Source organism: Buteo buteo, chromosome Z (assembly GCF_964188355.1).
Source record: "Buteo buteo chromosome Z, bButBut1.hap1.1, whole genome shotgun sequence".
Classification (NCBI taxonomy): domain Eukaryota; kingdom Metazoa; phylum Chordata; class Aves; order Accipitriformes; family Accipitridae; genus Buteo; species Buteo buteo.
Window position 1 is genome coordinate 59,345,552 of NC_134204.1, and position 21,355 is coordinate 59,366,906.

General features: G+C 41.1%; 1 protein-coding gene across 2 annotated transcripts in view; it reads right to left on the bottom strand.

Annotated features, from left to right (window-relative positions):
* ST8SIA4 (ST8 alpha-N-acetyl-neuraminide alpha-2,8-sialyltransferase 4) overlaps positions 1–20,593 on the bottom strand; it is a 65,029-nt gene extending 44,436 nt beyond the window's left edge. The window contains exons 1-3 of one of the 2 annotated variants that reach the window (XM_075020298.1): positions 20,084–20,593; positions 15,331–15,462; positions 5,270–5,527 (exon numbers count right to left, since the gene is read on the bottom strand). In XM_075020298.1, the coding sequence (XP_074876399.1) occupies positions 5,270–5,527; positions 15,331–15,462; positions 20,084–20,196 (503 nt within the window). In that variant the 5' untranslated portion in view covers positions 20,197–20,593. Of the gene's footprint in view, positions 1–5,269; positions 5,528–11,596; positions 11,829–15,330; positions 15,463–20,083 lie in introns of those variants that run through there. The other variant, XM_075020299.1, reaches the window with a different exon arrangement.
* Positions 20,594–21,355: the final 762 nt, after the last annotated feature.

Consider the following 21,355-nt stretch of genomic DNA (forward strand, 5'->3'; position numbering starts at 1 on the left):
CCTTCTAAATTTATGCCCTTAAATCTCCTCCCATATCACTTACTTCAGGATTAAGTACTTTTTTTAAAAAAAATAAGCTGCACCAAAGTTGGAATTATAAATGCTTAGGGAGGGTACCTAGTACTGTGGCCCACCAGCATAGGTAGCACCAGGTGCTTCGTACTGACTGAGCAAGAGATTCAGCTTCATAGGAAGACATCACTGTATCAGCTCTTGTCCCATGATGGGCTGCCTGGAGTAGCGGTCATGCATTCCAGCAGCTGAAGAAGTCATGAGGTGAAGCCAAAAAGGGAAAATGTAGCCACAAGGCAGGCCTTCTCCAAAGTTCTCCTGAGGCAGAGGCCACACACGTCTAACTTGACTGGAAACACTGAACAGCTACGCTGGCACTTCCCCCATTCTCAGGCACCAAATCACTGAGCAAGAAGATCCGAAGACGATGGCTGGCTAGCTTTCTTCTGCTTTCATTTAATGTTTCAATGTAGTGTAAAAATTTGTAGGAAGAGACAGAGGGCAAAAATAGAGCTGCCTCACGTAAGAGCTCAAAAAGGTCTAATGAGCTAGTCATGATGTATTCAAATGTTATTTTTAAGTGAAGAATCATGTTTTAAAATAAGTCTGTTAAATTGGCAACTCAGCTTTCAACAGATCTGCTGGCTCTGAGCATCCAGCTCTGCTGGCATGATGGTTATGCTCCAAGCAAGGTGTATTAAATAAATATCTGGACATAAAAGTTGATATAAGTTACAAAAAAAAGTTCCAGAACATAAATATATTAATATCCTAAATCTTTCTATTCTGACAAATTTATGATTGTTTTTTCCTATCAGCTGATGGAAGAACACAGAAGAAAGAAGCTACTACCACTCCTTGCTTATATATTAATATTAGCAGAGAAATTCAAATTGTTCTCCTGAAATGAGAAACCACACCTCCATGGTATGGTTAGAAGGTCTGCCTTTTTCTTCTTCTTGAATAGATATGCTGTCTTCTGCTCATATCACAATTGCTTGTTCACAAAAACAAAACGTCAGGGAGGAGGTCAAACAGATGATCCTCCTCTTTCCATAAGATAATACTTATTAAAGGACTACTAGTTTTTTCCCATGTCAACTTCATAACCACAAAAATTGCCAAGTTAAAAATGAAAGTCAAAGGACATTGAAAAAATAAGAGCTGCATTTACCCAGCAAAATTTTGTCAACAATGATGGCAAAAATACTCAGCTTAATTCCTAGATACTGAAAAAGTTAGCAGGAAAACACTCCAATGGGAGAAAGAAGAGTTGTAATGTATAAACTAGGCACTTAAATCCAAAGAAAGTATTCTCTCATGGCTGTTTCCTATCAGAGCAGCCCTAAGCTAGTGAAACAGCTTCACCCAACAGGCCTGTTCTCCATATAGTCCAACTGAAATGAAAGGGACTTTCCCAGAAGTAGTGTCACCATGAGAAAAAACACAACATTATTTACGAGGTTTGGGGGGCTTTTTGTTTGTTTTTTAACCCAGTAATTCCAGAACTCTACTTGGTCTCTGCTTTTGAACAGTTCCCATCATGAATGCTGAATACCATTACTGAAAAAAAAAAAAGATTTCCTTCTGATCTTTGGCATTGTTCAAATTCTGAACCCAAAGCTGAACTGAATTCTTTTTTGTACTTATTGGCTGCCAGAAGCAATTCCAGGAATCTGAAAGTTAATACTTGGCAATGTTTAGTATTGTTATTTTACATTTACCCAAAATACAGTTGTATTTTTCAGAAGTCCTATGTAACTACTATACTACATTTCAAACTGTACCACTTATTATAACAAGTTCATCTGTTCCGTAAGATGTAACAGCTAACACAGCCCTGGCATGAGAATTTCAGCATGAGAAAGTATAGACAGTGGGGGAATAAGATGCATTGCATTTAAATCACACAGGGACTAAGCACCATGTACCTGACTCAACAGCCAGAGAAACAGCTGAAAACAGTCCCATGCAAAAAACAGCTCCTGCAACAGCACTGTGCCATTTATACATTTTAAAATGTAATCTGGTTGATTATCTCGAATTTTCATTCCAATTTATTTTATGGAACCTGAGATTTTGGAATGCTTCAGACCCTTTCTAGGTAGTATCAAAGTGCAGCATGCTTTAGCTCACCACTACAAAAGCAGTGGAGATGCAAGGATCAATAGTCACTTACCAGGGTGTAAAAACATAAGAGGTAAAAAGGAAAGGAATATGGGAAACAGGAAATAGTTTACAGTCAGCACAGGTTTCTTTTAATAGCAGAGTGTCCTCGCTTCCTGTTTTAAGTAGATGGGTCACATTTTCTACTGTCAAAATAGGCATGACTTCACTAAACTTGTGGAACTAATCCATTTTATCCTAGCAGGAAATATGTCCCTAGACTCTTGATTTCTGATGCTGTGAGAAGAAAATAAGGCCTTATGTGATCAAGTAATTAAAACCAAGCCACCTTAAAATTTTCAGTAAATACAGGAAATCTTCTTATGCTGACAAGATATTACCTTGCTTGCAAAACTGACCTTTATTTATCCATTTTCAGAGATGTCTAAAGAAGAATTGTATTGTTTTACTTGTAAAATTTGCTGACAGAATTATATGTTGGCTTGCAGGCATGCTTATTATTTGACTCTAGTTTCGGTGCCTACTTTTAAACATTTTTCATAATAGAAGTATTCTAATCATCCAGTGTCTCTGTTGGATCGATATTCTTTCAGAGTCACTGTTACACAGAAGGCACACGGTATGCTGCAATGTCTCAAAGGAAGATGAACAGTTATGAGTAACTTTGGATGACTTTCAAAGACACAGACAGATACTATCAAACTTAAAGTGCTAGGTACTGACATTCTTCTTCACCCTTAATAAAGCGTATATTCTGTGTCTTTATCAGTTATTACTAACACATTCATACCACCTTTATAGGAGCATTAAAATTCAGGATATTGAATGTATTGTACTGTAATGCAAATACTGCTGGATGTCTGCTGTGTCCTCTTCACTTCCACAGATCTTCACTATCGGTTTTATCATTAAATTAATGGTATTGTTGGTGTTAGAGCTAACATTAGAACTGCTGCTCTAAGAAACAACTCTCAAAACCACACACTTTTGCTTCAGATCTCAAAAAGTACATACAGTACTATTAAAATCAACTGGATAATATATTTAACCAAAATAGTATGACATGCTTGTCACAGCACATAGGCATAATGCACTCAGCATCGGAAGATTCTACAAAAATATTGCTCATCAGCCTATACACCTAGCTGCATACAGTACATAGAGTAACTGCTTTTCAGAACACCATCAGGTGGCGAGTACAATGGGTACATTTTACTCTTAAGGAAACGAGCTGAAAGCAAAGAGAGTAACTGAGTCTCATGGTACATGTTAATACCAGGATACTAATAGCAATAGAGGTGAGTGGGTTACCAAGTATGCCAGTACCATTAGATCATGTGATTACATATCATGTTGCGTACAACTTTTTTTAAATGGAAGAAGAAGAACATAGGAAACTGAAGCTCTGACGAACGCTTTGCCTTTAACTCGAAATACAAATTAATCCATTGCTATTTGCTTTAAACAAATGTTATGTACCTATGCACCCATCCAGACATATATAAATAAATATCATATAATTTAACCTATGCGATAATCTGTGAACTTCTAAAATATTATAACTTTGATTTGTAAATCCAAAAACTTCACTGTACTAAAACTCTTTATAGGCTGCAGCATCAAGTATTCTATTCCCAGAACCTTTATTATCCATAATATTGTCAGTCTAACTAGTTATTATACTGATCACTTTACTAGTCATACACCACTGAGATGTTTCTCCAGTCTAAATGACTGATTAGCAACAGTAACTTCCTGATGTTCCTATTAAGCTTCATCATTCTTCTTTTATTCATACACAAATCTTTAAGAATATTATCTTTACTCCACATGGCTCGAATTAGTTAAAATCTCCTATCAGATATCATCACCTAGTTTCATGGCTAATTAAAACATGGGAAGAGCATGGAGATGACTTTCAAAGAAATTCAGCACATGATTTAAGTAAAAGTATGTACCTTGCCTTCTGAAAAAAAATTTCATCTAGAAAATCTAGTATCTAAATTTTTCTGCAGTCCTGTTAAATGAATCACATTTAATCTCTGAAAGAGTACAAAAGCATGCCATAGGCTAAATGTGGTTTAAAAATGTGGTATCTATTTTTTGATTCCTTCTGCAATAAGGATGTTAATTTGAAACACTAGTGGTACAAGCAAAACAAATAAGGAAAACGAAAGAGTAGCGTGTTGTTTCAGTTGCCACTTACTAGTATACCTTTCAATAAAATACAACTTCCATGTGTGTATCCCGTTTTGATTTATGTACTGAGAACCTATAATTTCTTCTCCATATCCTTTTGATATTTTTTGCCACTTTTGTCAAGAGGAGAAAAGAAAAAGCAAGTAACTCACAATGACAACTATTACTATATTGTTTTCTGCCACTGCCCTTCTGTTTTCTGCCCTTTCACCCTTCTCACACCAAATCAATTGAAACTGCTGCTTCAAAAGCAGAAGGGCCTATCTCTTGCCCAACCTTGTCTATATCCATGTAATGCCAGGCTGTCAGATAAGGCCAGCTATTCCTCTTTATTTCCTGTTGATATGTGAAGCCCAAAGGTATTCTACTGTGTGTGTTTGAAGAATGAACAAAAAGTGAAGCATATCAACATTTCTGCCCAAACTGCAGAGATACATTTTTAGAGCAATGTGAAGGCATTTAGATGTGTGACTTCCAATTACCTTAATGGCAGCCATCTGGTTCAACATCAATATATCACACTGAAATTTTACCCCATGCTGCACATAAGTAAGGTAATAATTTACAGTTGGCAATCTTTATTGGCTAAGGGCAAAGAAAGAATATTTTTGAAAGAGAAAACATTTTGCATTTATTCTACCAACGCCTCCATAAGAATAGTTATTTTGTCTGGAATAAAACCAATGAACAGCAAAAATAAGTAGCACAAACTTCTCTCCTCTGGCCCCTTGTTTTATTTTCACTGTAAAAATAATCTTCTTGTCAACAACATGGGCATGTATTTAAATTTGGGGAATCACACAGTGAAGGATACTGTTGCAGATTAATTGCAGATAATGCCTGAAATCTATATCACAGATTAAAACACTTCTCCCCACTTTTCTCCAAGAAACATAGCAGGCTGTATCTTCAACAGCAGATGACAACTCACCTTATTACAAAGTCATGGCTATCAATCTCTTTTCCACATCCGCTGTCCAGAAGGATGCCAGAATTCCCAACAACTGCACAGGTTTTAAATCGGCGATTCTTCATTGGGGAAACTTCAGGGAGAAGACTGTGCAAATCCTGAGAAATGTTTAGGGTGCGACGTCTGTCCAGTACATAATGGATTACATCTCCTGGCTTGAAGCTGCTTTTGACCACTGAAACATCTCTTTCAGCATCCAAGAATCGAAGAATGTTCTTTCTGAGTTGACAGAAAAACATACTGATAAAACCCAACACTCACTGCTCACATGGAGTTTATCTGATAGTAATACAAATTATACAGAGCATACTACATAAAGCAGAGGGTAGATAGCGTCAGACAGACGAAGGTCATTTCCCATGCTCTGGGATGGAGTTAGAGCAAAGCCGTTAGGACAGAGTTCAAACTTTGGTTACAATATAACATGCAAATACTACAGTGACTTAATGACTTCCTACAGACAAAAGCACTGAGAGACCAAGGGAAGATAACTTTGGAAATTAGAAGGCATGCTGGTTTTGACTATTTTACAAAACTTTGGTTTAAACACATATTTGAAAAAGGACCAGAGCAGTTTGTTTTCATAGAAACATAGTTAAATATATGAGGTATTTATGATTTAGGAAATAAATGCTTCACTATGATCTCATCTCTCACAAATCAGCTTGGTTCAGGAATGGCTGTGTTTTCTTACATATTCTTGTTTCACCATAAGAATAACATATTCACTTTAGCATAAACTTGCTCCTAATTAAGCGAATCTCAGCCAAAGTTATCCTAATTTACTTGAAATAAGAATACCCACAGCCTTTTGGACCAATTTAAACAAAATGAGCTTAAAAACATACTGCAAATTAAACTACTGCAGTCAAGCTGTCAGCTGAACTCACAGAAACACTTACAAACTTTATCATTGCTTTAAATCAGGTTAGTCCAATCTTTTATCTTGCTTCTCTGCAATTAATTGTTTAAACATTAGCTGGGTTCAGACATATATGACCAAGATATGATGATTTAACAAGCTACCATGGGTCAGGTGAACTATGATAATTCAACAGTTGTATAGTAGCAGTCCACAGCAAGTGACAGGTGAAGAATATCTGCTTGAATGTCAGCTGAATAAGTTAAGTCATGGTAGTTGTACCTGCTTATGGGGGAGGGGGCACGGTCTAAAAACTGACACACTCTCAATACATACGTTCAAAAAAGACACTAATGACTGCAGCTATGTAATGACTGATACCCGCACTGGCAGTGCCAAGCAGTTTTCAGTACACACTTATCCCTGGTATAAAAAGCTGGAAAGGACTCCAGGCCAGAGCTGCAGGAGCCACTGGTAGCTCAGGATTGCAAATAAGCAAAGCCTTACAAGCCTGTGTCTATCCCTGCTCTGCAAAGCATGTGAAAAAGCATAAAGATCGCATCTGAATTTGAGCACATACTTAAGTACAGTACACTTATGGAACAGACAGGGAGTGCTGAGCTGGGGCAGGGTGTTCACTGTGTGTTAACTGGCATAGAAACTTTAGCCTCTGCAACTCTAACAAGACAAGAAGAAAAATAATAACTTCATGTTTTCTATTGCTGTCAGCAGGTAGGGTGGAATTTAAAACAGAATAGACATTTTGTTGAGTAAGAGAATGCTATTTTTACATAGTAAGTTTTCAGAGCAGAACTTCCTTAGAGCAGATCAAAACAGGAAAAGATAACTAGAGATGCTACTCTAGCAGTTGCAACACCCACTCAGAGACATAAAGGGGAAATGATCCCCCACAAGTGAAAAAGGATGAACTATAGGAACACCATGCTTGCCAGCCAGCTCTTGTGTCAGCGCCTCAAGAGGGAAGAATGTCTGAACCTTGCAAGCAGTGACACAAAATAGTCACCCTGGAACTGACCTTAAAAGCCATTGGGGAAGTGAAACATGATAAAAATATCTTTTTCAAGTGTTTCCTCTCATTTTTTAAACTAGGACCAAAAAAAAAAAAAAAAAAAAAAAGGAAGAGTGTCGTGGGCTGTCTGTTACAGCTATCGTGTATGAATAAAGCAACATCAGAGCAAAGACAGCTTGTGCTGAAGCATATGAAGGACTCAGAATAATGGGGCAGGATAGACAATGTTAAAATCCTGAGTATCTAAAGCTTTTGGTAAGGCCAAGCAAGGTATATCTGTAAAAGGAAGATGAAGACTCCACTTCAGCCTGTAAGTTGAATGGACTCAAAATCTCTGTGGGTTTGGTAAGCTTCATTTTGTGGGTACTCTGCAACAGACATATGAATTGCTACAAAATGAAAAAGAGCAAGGAAGAAGGAATTGTCCAATCTAGCAGTATCAAAAATGACTTAAATTCTTCATTACCTAAAAACAGAGCTACCAGAGCTGGAGCTGTAAAGGATAAGATGAATGCATCAAAAATTATCAATAACATCAGCCAAGTCATCCAGAGACTCACTTCACACGCACTCTGATGTGAGAAGTGGTGAGCACAACTGAGTCTCAAAGAGCAAAAGAAATCGTGAAATGTACAAAAACCTAGGGCTCTGACTAAAAATAGTCATGTGATCACCAGAAGATTCACTTTAGTAATCAGCACCCACCCTGACACCTAGAACGAATGGGCCTAATACTGTTTCTGTTAGCAAACAACTAGCAACATTTATGCATGGACTGAGTATCTTGCGCATTATTGTAAAATGTAAGAGGAAGGCAGTGAAGTTATGCAAACAGTGCCAAAAAAATAAATGTGCCTTGGCTTCCATTATTAATTTGGTTACTTACAGTCAAAGCTTATTTATCTATGTGCTTACATATGCTTATAGAAGTCCTCCAACGAGTTTCAAGTGGACCTGAATTAGATTCAGATAATCAACCACTTAATTAACAGAGCTGAAATTTCCAAAATGTCCAAGAAATTTATTTTTCAATAAAATTTTGAGATGGGCAAAAGTCACTGAATCTTACCATCTTCTCACATGTTTTAAAACCTTTTCTTATCTGAAGTTGTCAGTAGCCTATTCAATTAAATGTATGCACAGGTATTACAGTACACATAAGAATCATTGTATAAGAGATGTTTAATAATGCTAACATTAAAATATTCTGATTCATGTGACTGTATCCAGATATCTTTTAATACTGAAAAAAAGATGATTAAGAATGCAGAGTATATGCTATTGTTTTAAGTTCCTCTGTGCTACTGACTTATCTGTACCATGGGGATAGTAGTACTTCCCATTTCCATATAAGTGCTAAGAGAAAAAAAATTTACTAAGGAATATTACAAAAACTGAGTACATACATGTACAGAAAAGTACATACATGAGTGTCTGTCAGTCTTGATGCTGGTTAATAATAACTTTTTTAAACCTCTGTTCTGTCCCACAAAGAGCACTGAAAATAGCACAACAAGGTTATTCTGATTAAATAGACATGACAAAATTTTTTAAAAGTGCTAATACACATCCAGCTGCATATAAAATTCAAAAGTAAGCTCAGTTAGAGGAAGGAAAAAACCAGCATGATTTTCAGTCAAACCTTGAAGTAAAGGTGTTCTGCAACCTTAAGCTAAAATGTGTAAATAAACTGTTTTATTTGAGGTGGTCTTCAAGTTTTGTTTTGATGAATAAAACTGTATCTGGGGTGTGGCCTGAGCCCTTTGTGGGCAGGTGAGGCAGATGTGGCTTGCTTTTATTTGAAGCCAAGCAGCTGTTTGCAACATGTTTACAGGACTCAGAGAAACATGGTGTCACAATCTGTGGTTGACCTAGGGTTTTTCTTTGATAACCAGAAACAGATGTTCATAATACTTAAATACCTACTACAACTCCCAGTTATCTGATAAAGTACATGTAACAGACAGCATTGTCTCTGAACAGCTTTCCAAATGATATAAATATGTACTGCTCTGGGGCAACATGGTGACATTTTTCTACTTATGTGCATTTTTCTGGTTTTATTTTGTACTGTAGTCTTTGTACTACACAACTATTACATAATGGCAAACTCTCCCTCATCTGCCCCAGAATTCTGTGGATTAAGGAAAGAAAATAAATCACTCCAACATTTGACTTTTAAGATTACAAATAAATTTCTATTTTTAGACACTGTCAAGAATACCGAAATATGACCTCCAACACTTTTCCCGGGAAAATCATTCCTTTCGAGCAAGGCAGTGCCAGAAATCCTCACTGCTGGGGCATCTGGACTTGTCTGGACCCCAGCCATGAGGGGAAGTCCCTGAGTGCATCCTCAGTATCCAGGAAGGTGGGCTAGCTCACCAGCAACCACATTATTGGAAACAGAGATGGACTAAGTGATTACGTAGTCCACATTCTGCCCCCGCTGAAGATGTGTCTTTATCTACAACACCCCCAGCCTATGTTTATCTAATATATTCCTAACAACCTCCTGTGGTGGGGACTCAGCAAACTCCCCATGCAGTCTGTGTCAGTGTTTCCCTAGCCTTACTGGCAGCACAATATTCCTTGTGCTAGCTCAGATCTTTCCCGCAGCAACTAAAGAACTGTTCTTGTTCCTTACACCTTGCTGGTGGAAGACAAACTATTCTTTGCTCTTGGCAATAGCCTTCATTTACCTCAGACTAAGAAGCCATCCAACTTTTTTTTTTAAACGTTTTTTTTTAATTGGACAGGTCATGTGTTGTAGATGACCCCTCTTGTTGCTCTCCTGCAGACTTGCTCTGACTGATTCACACAGGTCTTTAAACAACTTGATTTTCTAACCCTAGCAAGTTCTGACTCCGCTTTGCATTCCCCAGTTGGAAGGCAGAAGGCACCTCTCAGCCTTTGAAATCACCAAGGACTACGACCTAGGTAAAGCATTCTTTTTGCCAGCTAAATTGTTTTAATTAAAAAAAACAAAAAGCCAAACCAAAAACAAACTGTGAGGCAACAGGAGGTCACAGCCTGCCCTTGTAGATGGCTACAGCTACAGCATCTGTTGGCCTCCTGAAGAGGCAGTGGAGACTGTGAGTATATGCACCTGTGTTGGGTTTGGCCTGAGCCTGGGTGAAAGGGAGTTTTAAGAAAACCTCTTCAAGGAAAGCAGCATTTAGAATCATAGAATCATAGAATAGTTTGGATTGGAAGGGGACTTTAAAGGTTATCTAGTCCAATCCCTGATTTGGATTTGTTAAAAAGACGCCTAACTGCAACTAACCATGGAAATGTTCCTGGCATTCCCCTGCCCATGGAGGGCCACACAAACAGAAGTGCCACATTACCAGAAGTTGCTGTCTGGCTCTGTCCCCATTCCAGTCCCTCCCATGCTTGTCACGGGACCTCACTTTCCCTTGACCAGAAGGGTCACTTCAGTAGCTGAAGCAGGTACTAACTGGGCACTAATCTTCAGTGGGCATGCAAAAGGAAAAGAGGGCTTTTAAATAGCGTGTGACTCAACTACTGCTTATCATATGAAGGCCAGCCATGCGCCAGCTTTTCATGAAGTTAAGCAAGATAGAGCCAAAAGAAAGGAGTCAAAGGAGTTAATCACCCCAATTGACAGTGAACACTGATTTTCAGTTGAGGCAAGGGTCTAAGGAGGCAAAAAACCCTTAAGCTTTGTTATGACTAAACCAGACTAGAGAGCCCCCGTTTGCAGTCTTAGAGACACAAGAGATCTGAAGGCAACAATGCAACTGACCCCAAAATGTTGATCCAAAAGCTTCACAGCAATTGTACACCTCCATTGCCAGTTTGGTATTTACTGCTTGTACTTCAAGGACTTACCATAGCTGTTTCATATTAACTTGAAAGATAAACAATCATAATAACCTGAACCCTTCTAAGGAGGAAGTTGCACCTTTAGGTTTTTTGGGGTTTTTTTTTGTTTTGTTTTTTTTTTTTATATGATGCTGTTAACATCTTACAAGCTCTCACACTTTTCTGACAGGAAATTTCCACTCATCGACTTGTCTGTTACATTGCAAAGAGATCAACACTTTTTTTTTTTTTTTTTTTCCATTTTGCCTTCCTGCAATTCAAAACCTTCATCTGCTTCTTCCAACATAAACGCCCACATTTAATCAAAAATAAGTGGAGGAAGAAAGTCACACACTGAGACCTCAGACTGTAGTTCATTTCACAGAGGTCACAGATCATGCTGGCATTAGTCCTGTGTGTAACTCTTCCCCAGACAGGTTTGTACCATCTCAGCCACATCTCTCCTTTCTGAAAGTATGGCCTTCAATACAACTGAAATTTCCTAATTTCCATAACCAGAAAGCCTTCACACTGCTACAGAGACTAGAAAGGACTTAAGACACAAAACCTTGCAGGTGGTGGATTCTCTCTCTTCTTCATGGCTGAAATCATTCAGACAGAAGGGGAGCCAAGCAAGCAGTCTTCTTCCCTTAGGCACAGGAATTACCAATTATTTTTCAATGAAGTTGTCAGCAATCAGAAGGTAACATCAGTTGGAAAAACCACTCTCCCACTAGACCAATCATGACTGGCAAGACTGTAAATTTGCTACAGTCTCAACTAATTAATAATACCCATCATTTCCACCTCAATCACAGAAAGCCTAGCTCTTTCTTCCAACGCCTGTTTAACATCTCCAGAGGGCTGCTGCCCTCCCAAAAGAGCTGCTACACTCTCTAGACTGCCTCTTCTGGCTGCAAAGTCCCAGAAAGTATCTTGTGACACCAGAAATGCAGTGGAAGCTTTTCATCCTCCCACTGAGTCCTGACAAAGGAGCTTTTTCACTCACTGACTCCTATCTGAGCCTGGTCTTGCCAAGAATTCATAGCACCTTTGAGGCTGATAGACTGGTCACTAACCTGAGCAAAAATAGGATGGCCAGAGATGATGCCCATGGTCAACAAAGCAAATAGGAAAGCATAATATATTCCAGCTGCCAGCCAACCAGGTCCAGACACACCACTGATCAACAGTCCTCGCACAAAGCAAAACTCACTAACAAATAATTTCTACATTTCAAAATTGCAAATGTGGGTGTCAAGCTGATGTAGGACACAAAAGTAGCTGACATTTATGGGTGAATGTAAGTTTTATGAAATGCCTTTCTGCTGTACACTAATGGTTTCACAAATTATTTCTCCACTGCTAAGAACTGATAACTTTTTATACATTATTCAACAGGCACTATTTTTTTTTTTGTTTTTCTCTTACCATTATTTGCTATGGTCAACCTCACACCACAAGACCACCAGTGTTCACACTAACAGTTGCAATAATAGAGTATGAATCATCTTCACGGTCTACGCAGTGCATGTAATGTACTTTGGAGGGCTGAACACTTAGTTTAACCATGAGAACACTCTAGGAGATTGCTCTACACATCTGAAGTTAGTCCTTATAGGTCCATAAGTGTGAAAATATTTACAGCTAAGATGCTTCTTACTGCTGTGACAGGGAAGAAAGGTATACAGCAAGCAGCCTGTAGAAGTGAAAGAAGAATGCACATTGTTTAGTCAGCATCAGAAGGGAACACATATCACAAGTGGCTGCATGTGGCTTCTTCAGGGAAAAGCATGGCAAATTTCCCTCCCTCACCGCTGAGTACCATAACTGAATATGCTATGCACATTACCAAAGAGGACTTCTGGAAAGAAATGACTGGCTGGTAGCAGTAATTCCTTTCATGTAGTTTATGTCAAATTTTAGCCCTAAGTCACATTAATCTAAAATCTTTCACCTTGTCGGTGAAAACACCTGCTCTCTGCCCTGGTGTTCATGATGGTAGCTATTTCATCTCAAAACAAGACTAGCAATGTGGACATCTAAATAACCTCAGCTTGATGCTCTCTCCTGTACAGAAAATCTTTACACTGATAAAGTGGAACTTTTACTGCTTAAACCAGCGTACAAAACACATGTTTTTCTTCACTGTACTACTGAGACAAAAAAACATCCTTCACTGTACAATTTTTAAAAACCACCACATAATCACATCATGATTCTTAAGACCACATCAGCGATTTCTAAAATGAGAGAACTTCTCACCCCAGCCAACACTAAGGAAAAAACTGATGCTGAAACTCATGATTTCAGTAGACTGAGATGATACACGTCATGACAGGCTTAAAAAACTCTACAGCATTCTCTACTGTTTTACCTCTTTGTCTGAATGATGTCTTTTACTTTTTAAACAGGTAAAAAATGAGCATAACCCAAGCTTAATTTTATCTCTTAATTTTAATCAAAAATTTATTACAATTGTTTTACTTGTTAGTTGTTTGGCTTGAGCAGCGAGGTGTATTGGTTTTAAATGGTTCTGAAAGATGACAATTTTTCAAAAAAAAGGCTGAAAAGAGTTATCTGTCTCTACTTACAGTCATTCAATGGCTTCCAAACCAGTTTACTTCACAAGTAAAACAGTGTGCTATTTTCTACTAATTGTCAGAAGCATAATCTGAAATTTCAACAGTATTCTGCTGAAGTTACTCAATATTTCTCCAACTTAAATTGTCAGCTATATGCAAATAAATTTTAAATACTGTTACTGATACAGAAAATCTGTTTACCTTTCCTAGACTACGTTGGAGCAGAACTTAGCCTTTATGGAACAACTATACACTGGTCAAACAGGCTGCATCTGAACAGATGGTCCTGGAAGAAATTCCATTCCTGAGCTGCACCTCAGCTGCATTTTAGGGCGACCACCAGGTTCTCACCAGTAGGAAACTCAGGTGCCTACGGAGCAGCCCAGTGCACGAGGGTCCCTTAGTATAGGCAGTCAGGGAGTGGGGACTCCACAGAGCAATTGCCAGGCAGCTGAGACACAGCTACAGGCTCCAGAGTACTAATATGCTGCTTACCCAAATCCTGCCACTCTTTCCATCCCTGACGCTCTTCCTCAGCTTTTGCAGCGGGGCTGCGCTACGTTCATTATAGCGCAAGACTTCCAGAACATCAATCCTTTACTACAGCTTTGTACGTTTCTGAGCTACTCGTATCTTCTGCATGTTTTAGAATTAGGGACATAAAATAGCAGTCATTAAAAAAAACCCTAAGCTACTCATTCAGAGAAGCCATGCTTTCATACATGGAGACACTGCCTGTTTAGGGATTTTGTAAGCTGTCCTTTAATTACAAAAAAAAAGGCAGAAAGGGAAATGACATAGAAACCACATTTTAATTAGATCAAATTCCTATTCAAAATCTTAATATTCTGAAAATGAAGCCCACTCTGCTATGTGATTGCTGCTAAAAATAGTTATTTTCTATAATTTTGTGACACTCCTATCCCTCCACACTGCCAACCCATGCTCCATAAGCTTCTCATTGGCCATCTTTCTGATTAAGACAGGGAAGACACAATGTCAATACAACACACTAAGAGGCTTCTGATTTCTCTTCTCTCAGGTCCCAAGGTCAGCAGACCTACTGTAATTACTAAGACACATCAGAACTATCACTCACTTTAACTCTGCTGCTGTGTTTCCCCCATCAGCATGAGCCTAAGGCTCTTTTTAGCCTCTCTGATTTCAGGAAAGAAAACTGCGTAAGATATGGGTATTGTCAACATCTGACTTGTGACTTGGACAAGACACAGACAAGGTTTGATTCGAGCACCTGATGTCCTAGCTCTTGACTCCTACCTCTAAGTGGTCTGCCTAAGCTCCCTTTGTAGTTAAGGGAGAAAAATTAGTTCAGGGTACTTGCCACCTGTTCTATTTCAGACCTTTAGGATGAGAGGAAAACATGTCCTAAAAGTGCCAGTTTCTCACCACTAACTGCAAGAGAGTTCTAGACAACCAGCTCAAATGTGGACATGCATAATGTAGATACTGACTGCATGGGTCTGATTGACACAGCCAGATGAAAACATTTTATTTATTCTTATGAAGGATGACTTGACTTTGGAGTCTAATGTAATTTTGTTGTATTTAACACTGAACCCTAAATATGTACAGTTATAAAACATCCACCTGCAACTATAAATCAAATTACTGTTTTCCAGACCAGAAGAATTATAGGCAGTATGAAATGTAAAGAATTATGGGTAATATGAAATGAACTGCTTTTTAAGACACTCACCTTATTTCCAGTACCAAAGAAGAATTGATTTTCCAACCTTCTACAGCATGCTGGAAGATTGAGGAGCCACCCTTTCGAATTATCTTATCAGAGCTATTGATCATTGATCTACTTAAACTCAGCTCACCATCTCTGCAATGCAATATAGAAAAGACACAATTACATCAAGGTTAACTCTAGTTTTAAGTAATTTACATTACAAGCACCAGTGATAATGCCTTTTATTAACAACAAAAAGAAGCAATTATCTCTCTGCTTGCCAAGGCAAATAAACTGTACCTGTGAGAAATCTATAGGACACCTTTATCTAATACCTGAATATGCAATTTAAGAGCTTAAATATGTTTATATTTGTAATGAAATAGACTTAACAAAAATCACAAGATCCAAATTGTGAACCTGGACCAAACTTCAGTATGTTTGTGAGGCAGGATCTGCACTTCTATGTTCCAAAATTCCAGGACTAACTACTAATTAAGTGTTAACTTTCAAGCCTTCACCCAGCAATTGCTCATGTTCTACAACAGCGGCCTAATAGACTCCCTTTGCCTCCTACTGATGCTAAAAGACTTTCATGCATGGAATTCTGGAGTTTAATGGCATACAAAAACCAGAATTTCCTCAGGACGTCCTCAAACTTTTGTATGCTCACGCCCAAACAACACTTTTGTATGCACATGCCCAAACAATGCCAGTTGTCTTACCCTCTTCATCAATCTTATTATGTTCATAAATTTTGATAAGGTAACCTTAAAAAAATAAAAAAATACTGTAAGCTCTGGGTGATGACCACTGAACATCTGATGAGGTGTCATAATGGTCCCAGTTGCAATATTAGCCAATAAGTCACACAAATGTGACAGAGAAGCTAAAATACTACAAGCACAACTTAAGGCATTAGGTCTAAAATGTGTTTTTATCTCCGTATGTTTCCATTATCTTCCATACTGTTCCCATTTAGGTGCGAGAGCAACATTCAGCCGAGTTCAAACATAGCTGTTAATCATAAATATATCAAAGTTGTTGGATATAATATTCTACCATGTAGAATGTCTTGTATCTCAGCAGTATATATAACGGTAATATACAGAAATCTCTTTATCTGTTAATTAAGTGTGCTCTGAAACACTGCCAATGACAATACAAGCTAAGTGAAGTTAAACAGAGCTTTTGACCACCAGCCATTCAACAAACAAAATGGAAAAGATGTGAGACCGTAAGCTTTCTAGGGAATCGCTGACTCTTGTTCTCCTGTGGCCTTAAGTTCTTATAACAATTGGATCCTGGCCCTCACTAAGAGCTACAGCAACATTACTGCTGTGTATATATACACACACATGTAAAAATATATATATATAAAAATTATTCATATTTGGTAAATTATATAGCAGACTAAACTCAAACTAACCTGCAATGGGACATTAATTAAGCTAAATTAACAGAGCTGGTAACATGTAGTCATTTGCAAAAAGTGCTATGATTGCAAAAGCTCCTGTAACAAACCAGTATTGCACACTTCATCAAGAACAACCCAGCATCACTAGTACCGCTCTCCCTCCCTCATCCCCTCTATGCCAACACGCTGCAGCACTGACCTGGCACTGACTGACTCAGAGGTAAGACTGCCACCTACTGAAAAACCTGCAACTTCAAGCAATCGTGTAGGTACAAGATCTGTATGCAAATTATTCCAATCATGCCAACTTGAGGGCATGGGAGGATGCTGCAGAAATCCCTAAATTCAATAACTAGAATGTAATTAATACTTTTTTCTATTTTAAAATTCCCTAAAAAATTCCCTAAAAATTTTCCATAATGGTTGTAAATATATTTATTACATATATTTTCCTATATATATTTTCTAGATGCATAGAGTGCATGCATCTAAAGGAAAACTACCAAAATACATCCAGGTAAAGTACTTAGTCTAAAAGTACTTCAGAGACCTCTCCACTTTATGCTGGGTTAAATGTTACCCATTAGACACTTTAACAGTGACACACCTGACAAAACTTAGCAGCAAAATATGCTGCCAACACCTAAAGCACCATAGCATTTGAAATGCGGTTGCCTTCCATATTCACAATTTACATCTGCAGTGAGCTATATAGATTGTACAGTAAAACAATGTTAAATTATGTTCACATGAGCTAAAAGAAGGTCCCAGGCACTCTGTGTTAAAGTTCTACTATAAACACAAAGATGTTCACTTACATGCTCCTCTCCCTTTTATTGGTATTGTTTTATTTAATTTGCACTTACAGTAATATTAAATAAACTAACACATAAAAAGCTTAATTTACTCCAGAAAATTCTTCACTGTGTAAAAACTGTGAAATAAATTTGGGCTACTTTGTATCTTCTAGAATCACTGCAAATCGTCTCTGATGTAAATGAAACAGTTGCCGCTGTGACAGCAACTTGTGGATGACAGTGTCAACCTTCACTCTGAATTATCTTGCCTTGGTGACCAACCAGACCAACCTGAAGACAGTTCATTAAATACAAATAACTGTCCTCAAGCATATTCTGTATCAGTAGAAGATAACACTGTTTAAGAAACACTGCATTACTCATAATATGTGTCTCATTACTTGCTTAATCTTCAAAGAGATATTACTGTCTAGATAAAGAAGGTCATGCTTTCACACTTACTGTCCTAGCAAACTTTGCTACGAGAACACAGCTGATTTAAGGTTTATCACATACTTTGGAATTGCACATAGTCCATTTTGGAACATCTGGGATTTACCTGCAGTGTCACTAATAGCCATAAAAATGGGCCACCTAGTACATTCACAGTTCTGCATTACTGGTACTTCTGGAAGTAAAACTTCCCATGGAAAACTGACTTTGCTTGCCCATGTGGCCAGTCACAAATAACCAAATGGCATGAGCCCTTCCTTCAGGAGAAAGGCAAGTATAACATCAACAGTGGCAGCAGACACTAGCAGTACACTTAAGGCTTTTTCCCCTGCTTCATACAGTAATGGATGGGACAACAGGCTGGGAAAAGAAACTATATTCCAATATCCTTAAACAAAGTGAGTAGCAACATACCCCATAAGAAGCCTCACTGATATCAAAGAAGTAGAGATATCAGTAAATGACCTGGCAGAATACATTACATCTATATTTTTAAAGTGTTGTTAAGGACATAAATATTTATGGCTAAATACATTTACTTTCTTTCATTTAATATTAAATCTTCAGTTCATTTTAGTACCTTTTAAATGGTGTCAAACAATGCATCATAAGCTGGAGGGGGCTTTTTTTGCAAATACATATGGATTCTACCTAGTGACTAATTTCTGAATCATTTGTTTTCACATGTATTTTTGCACACCTACAACCCCAAAATTTTACACTTCTGTACATCTCCTAAGTAGGCAGATACCACAGCATCGCGGCAGAAACTGGTCTTACACCCACGTGAGAGGGAAAGTTACCAGCAAATCTTTAATACCAACAGAAGCAAACATCACGTCATTAACCAAGCGCACACACACAGGAGAGGCCACCCTCTGCTCCCGGGAGGTGCTGGCGCCACTGCTGGCCAGCTGTGCCCAGCTGCCTGTGCCCTGCTTCCACATCGGCCTGTCTGGGCAAGGGCTGGTGAAGAAGAATGCACTTTCTGCCTTTAACTCTGGGGACCGCGAGGTCGTAGGGGGGGCTAAGTAGGTTGTAATTGCCCCAGCTTCCTACAGGCCCCTACAGGCACTTACAACCTCCTTACGCCTCCTCCTCAAATTAAGGCAACAGTTTACACCAAAGCACGAAAATCTGCTGTGAATGCATCTCCCCCCAACTCCACTGGCACAAGTAAACAGAAAGCGTGAGCCCCTTCCCCGCCTTTGCTGATCTCACTAAGCCACCACGGAATTTACACACCCCTCCTGTTAAAAAATTATACCCCTCCAAGGAGAAATAGGCTTGGCTGAAAACCCAACATCTTGACAGGATTGCTGCAAGTTGAGAGAAAAATGAGGAATACAGGCATGCACGTACACAAACACAATGCGCGACAAAGAGAAAGCTGAGGTGCCAACAGAAAAATGGCAAGGGACTTTTCGCCTTTTATTCTGAACCTAAGACAGGCAGGAGAGCGAAAATACGCAACAGAGGGTCTCAGCAAGGGACCAGAGTTTCCAGCGGAGCCGCCTCCGGAGCTAAGGGGGATGTCCCACACGCTGTCAGAGCAAGCATCCCCAAAGAGCACCGAAGTTAAACACAGCTCCCGGGCAAACTTCAAGGATGGAGGCAGTGGCCACCCGCAGCCGCCAGCCACGCCGGCACGCTCGCCTCTGAAGGGCTCCCAAAGCAGGACAGGAGGCACAACGCACTCCGACGGCTGCCGCCGCCACCTCCAGCCACCCCGGCCCTCGGGGAGCAGCCGCGGCCAGCTGAGCTTCCCCGGCGCGCCCTACTACTGGGGCTGGGGGGCGGCAGCACCGGCCGCAGCCCCGGCAGCACGCAACCTCCTTCCCCGTCCCGCTCGCCCCCAGCCCGCAGCCGCTGAGCTCCGCCAGCCAGACCCGCTCGTCACCCGTCCCGCAGCGGTACCCCCGCCCCGAACACGATCTCCCCAGCGAGAGCGCCAAGTTGCGGTGGCACCGCAGGGGAGCGGGTCTCGGCCCGGGGGTCGCCGGGGGGGCCTGAAGACCCGGGTGGGGCCCCGTAGAGGACCTCAGGCAGCAACATCCCCCCCGCCCCCCCCTCGGGGATCCCTCCCGGCGCGGCGCCCCGCAATTACCCGGCGAGAGGTGCCTCCTGGCGCTCCTCGGTCCGCGCTATTTCTTTCGTCTTATAAAAGATGAGGAGGAGACTTATCGTGCACACAGTCCACCTCTTCCTGACTGAACGCATGTCTTCTGCGAAAGGCGGTCCCCCTCCCCCTTTTCCTTTGTTTGTCAGGGGTGCGCGGAAAAGAACTCCACACGCGGCACAAATTGCCGAAAACACAGTCAATTTTTCCCCCCCCGAAATAATTAAAGAACAAAAATAAAAACCAGGCGGGCGCAGACGCTGGGGGTTGTTTGGCGTTTAGTTTGTCTTTCTTTCACCCTGTCCTCCCCTGCCCAGGAGGCAGGCTCGCAGGCGGCGGCTGGCTCTCCTCGGCCGGGGGGACAAGTCCGTGGCGCCGCCGCTGCGCGCCCGCCGAGCCGAGCCGAGCCGAGCCGCGTCGCGTCGCGTCGCGCTCCACCCGCCGCTGCCTCTCCGCTCTACCTCCGGCCCCACTGCGGCCCCGTACCGATCGCGGCGGCGGCGGCGACTCACGGAGGACGCTGGCGCCGCCCTCCCCGCGGCGGGGCGGTGGCGGGCGGAGCGCGGCCAATGGGCGCCGCGCGGGGGCGGGCACCCGACACCGGGGCGGCGGGCGGCGGCGGCGAGCGGTCGTGGCCTGGGGCCGCGAGGGGGAGCGGCAGCGGCGGCGGGAGGTGCGCGCCGCGGGGCGGGAGCGCGCGGCCGGCACCCGCTGGGCCGAGGCGGGAGACCCCCCTCTGTAGCCCCTCTGTGTTTGGGGAGGGGGTGCCTTTCTCCCCCGGAGCACGGTGTACCCCGTGGCCCGTTGGGTGTCAGAAAGTTTGAGTAAAGGACCGCCAGCGCAGTGCCACTATAAAGAAATGACGCTTCTCCTTTTCGGAGAAGGATAAGGGCTTTGCTAATTTTTAATTCCCCCCCCCCCGCTCCCCCGATGGACGGTTCGAGCTTGAAAAGGGCGTCGGAGGTTTTTCTCCGCTTCGGAGCACCGCCTTGGCAGCTCCCCCGGCCCCGACACCAGCGGGAGAGTGCGGGGAGTGGGAGGAAGGGAGGGGGCAGGGCCCCTGCGCACCCCCGCCGGCCGCAGCCCGGCCAAATACACGCCCAGTTCCCGCTCCCCGGCGTCCTGTGTCATCTAAGCGGCCTCAACATGGCCGTTACTTCTCTACTTCGGCTAGGACGATTTCTCTGAAATGCACAAAAAAAAAAAACCCGAACCCCAAAACGAAACAAAAAAGCTCTTTAAAACGCATAATTCGACGTG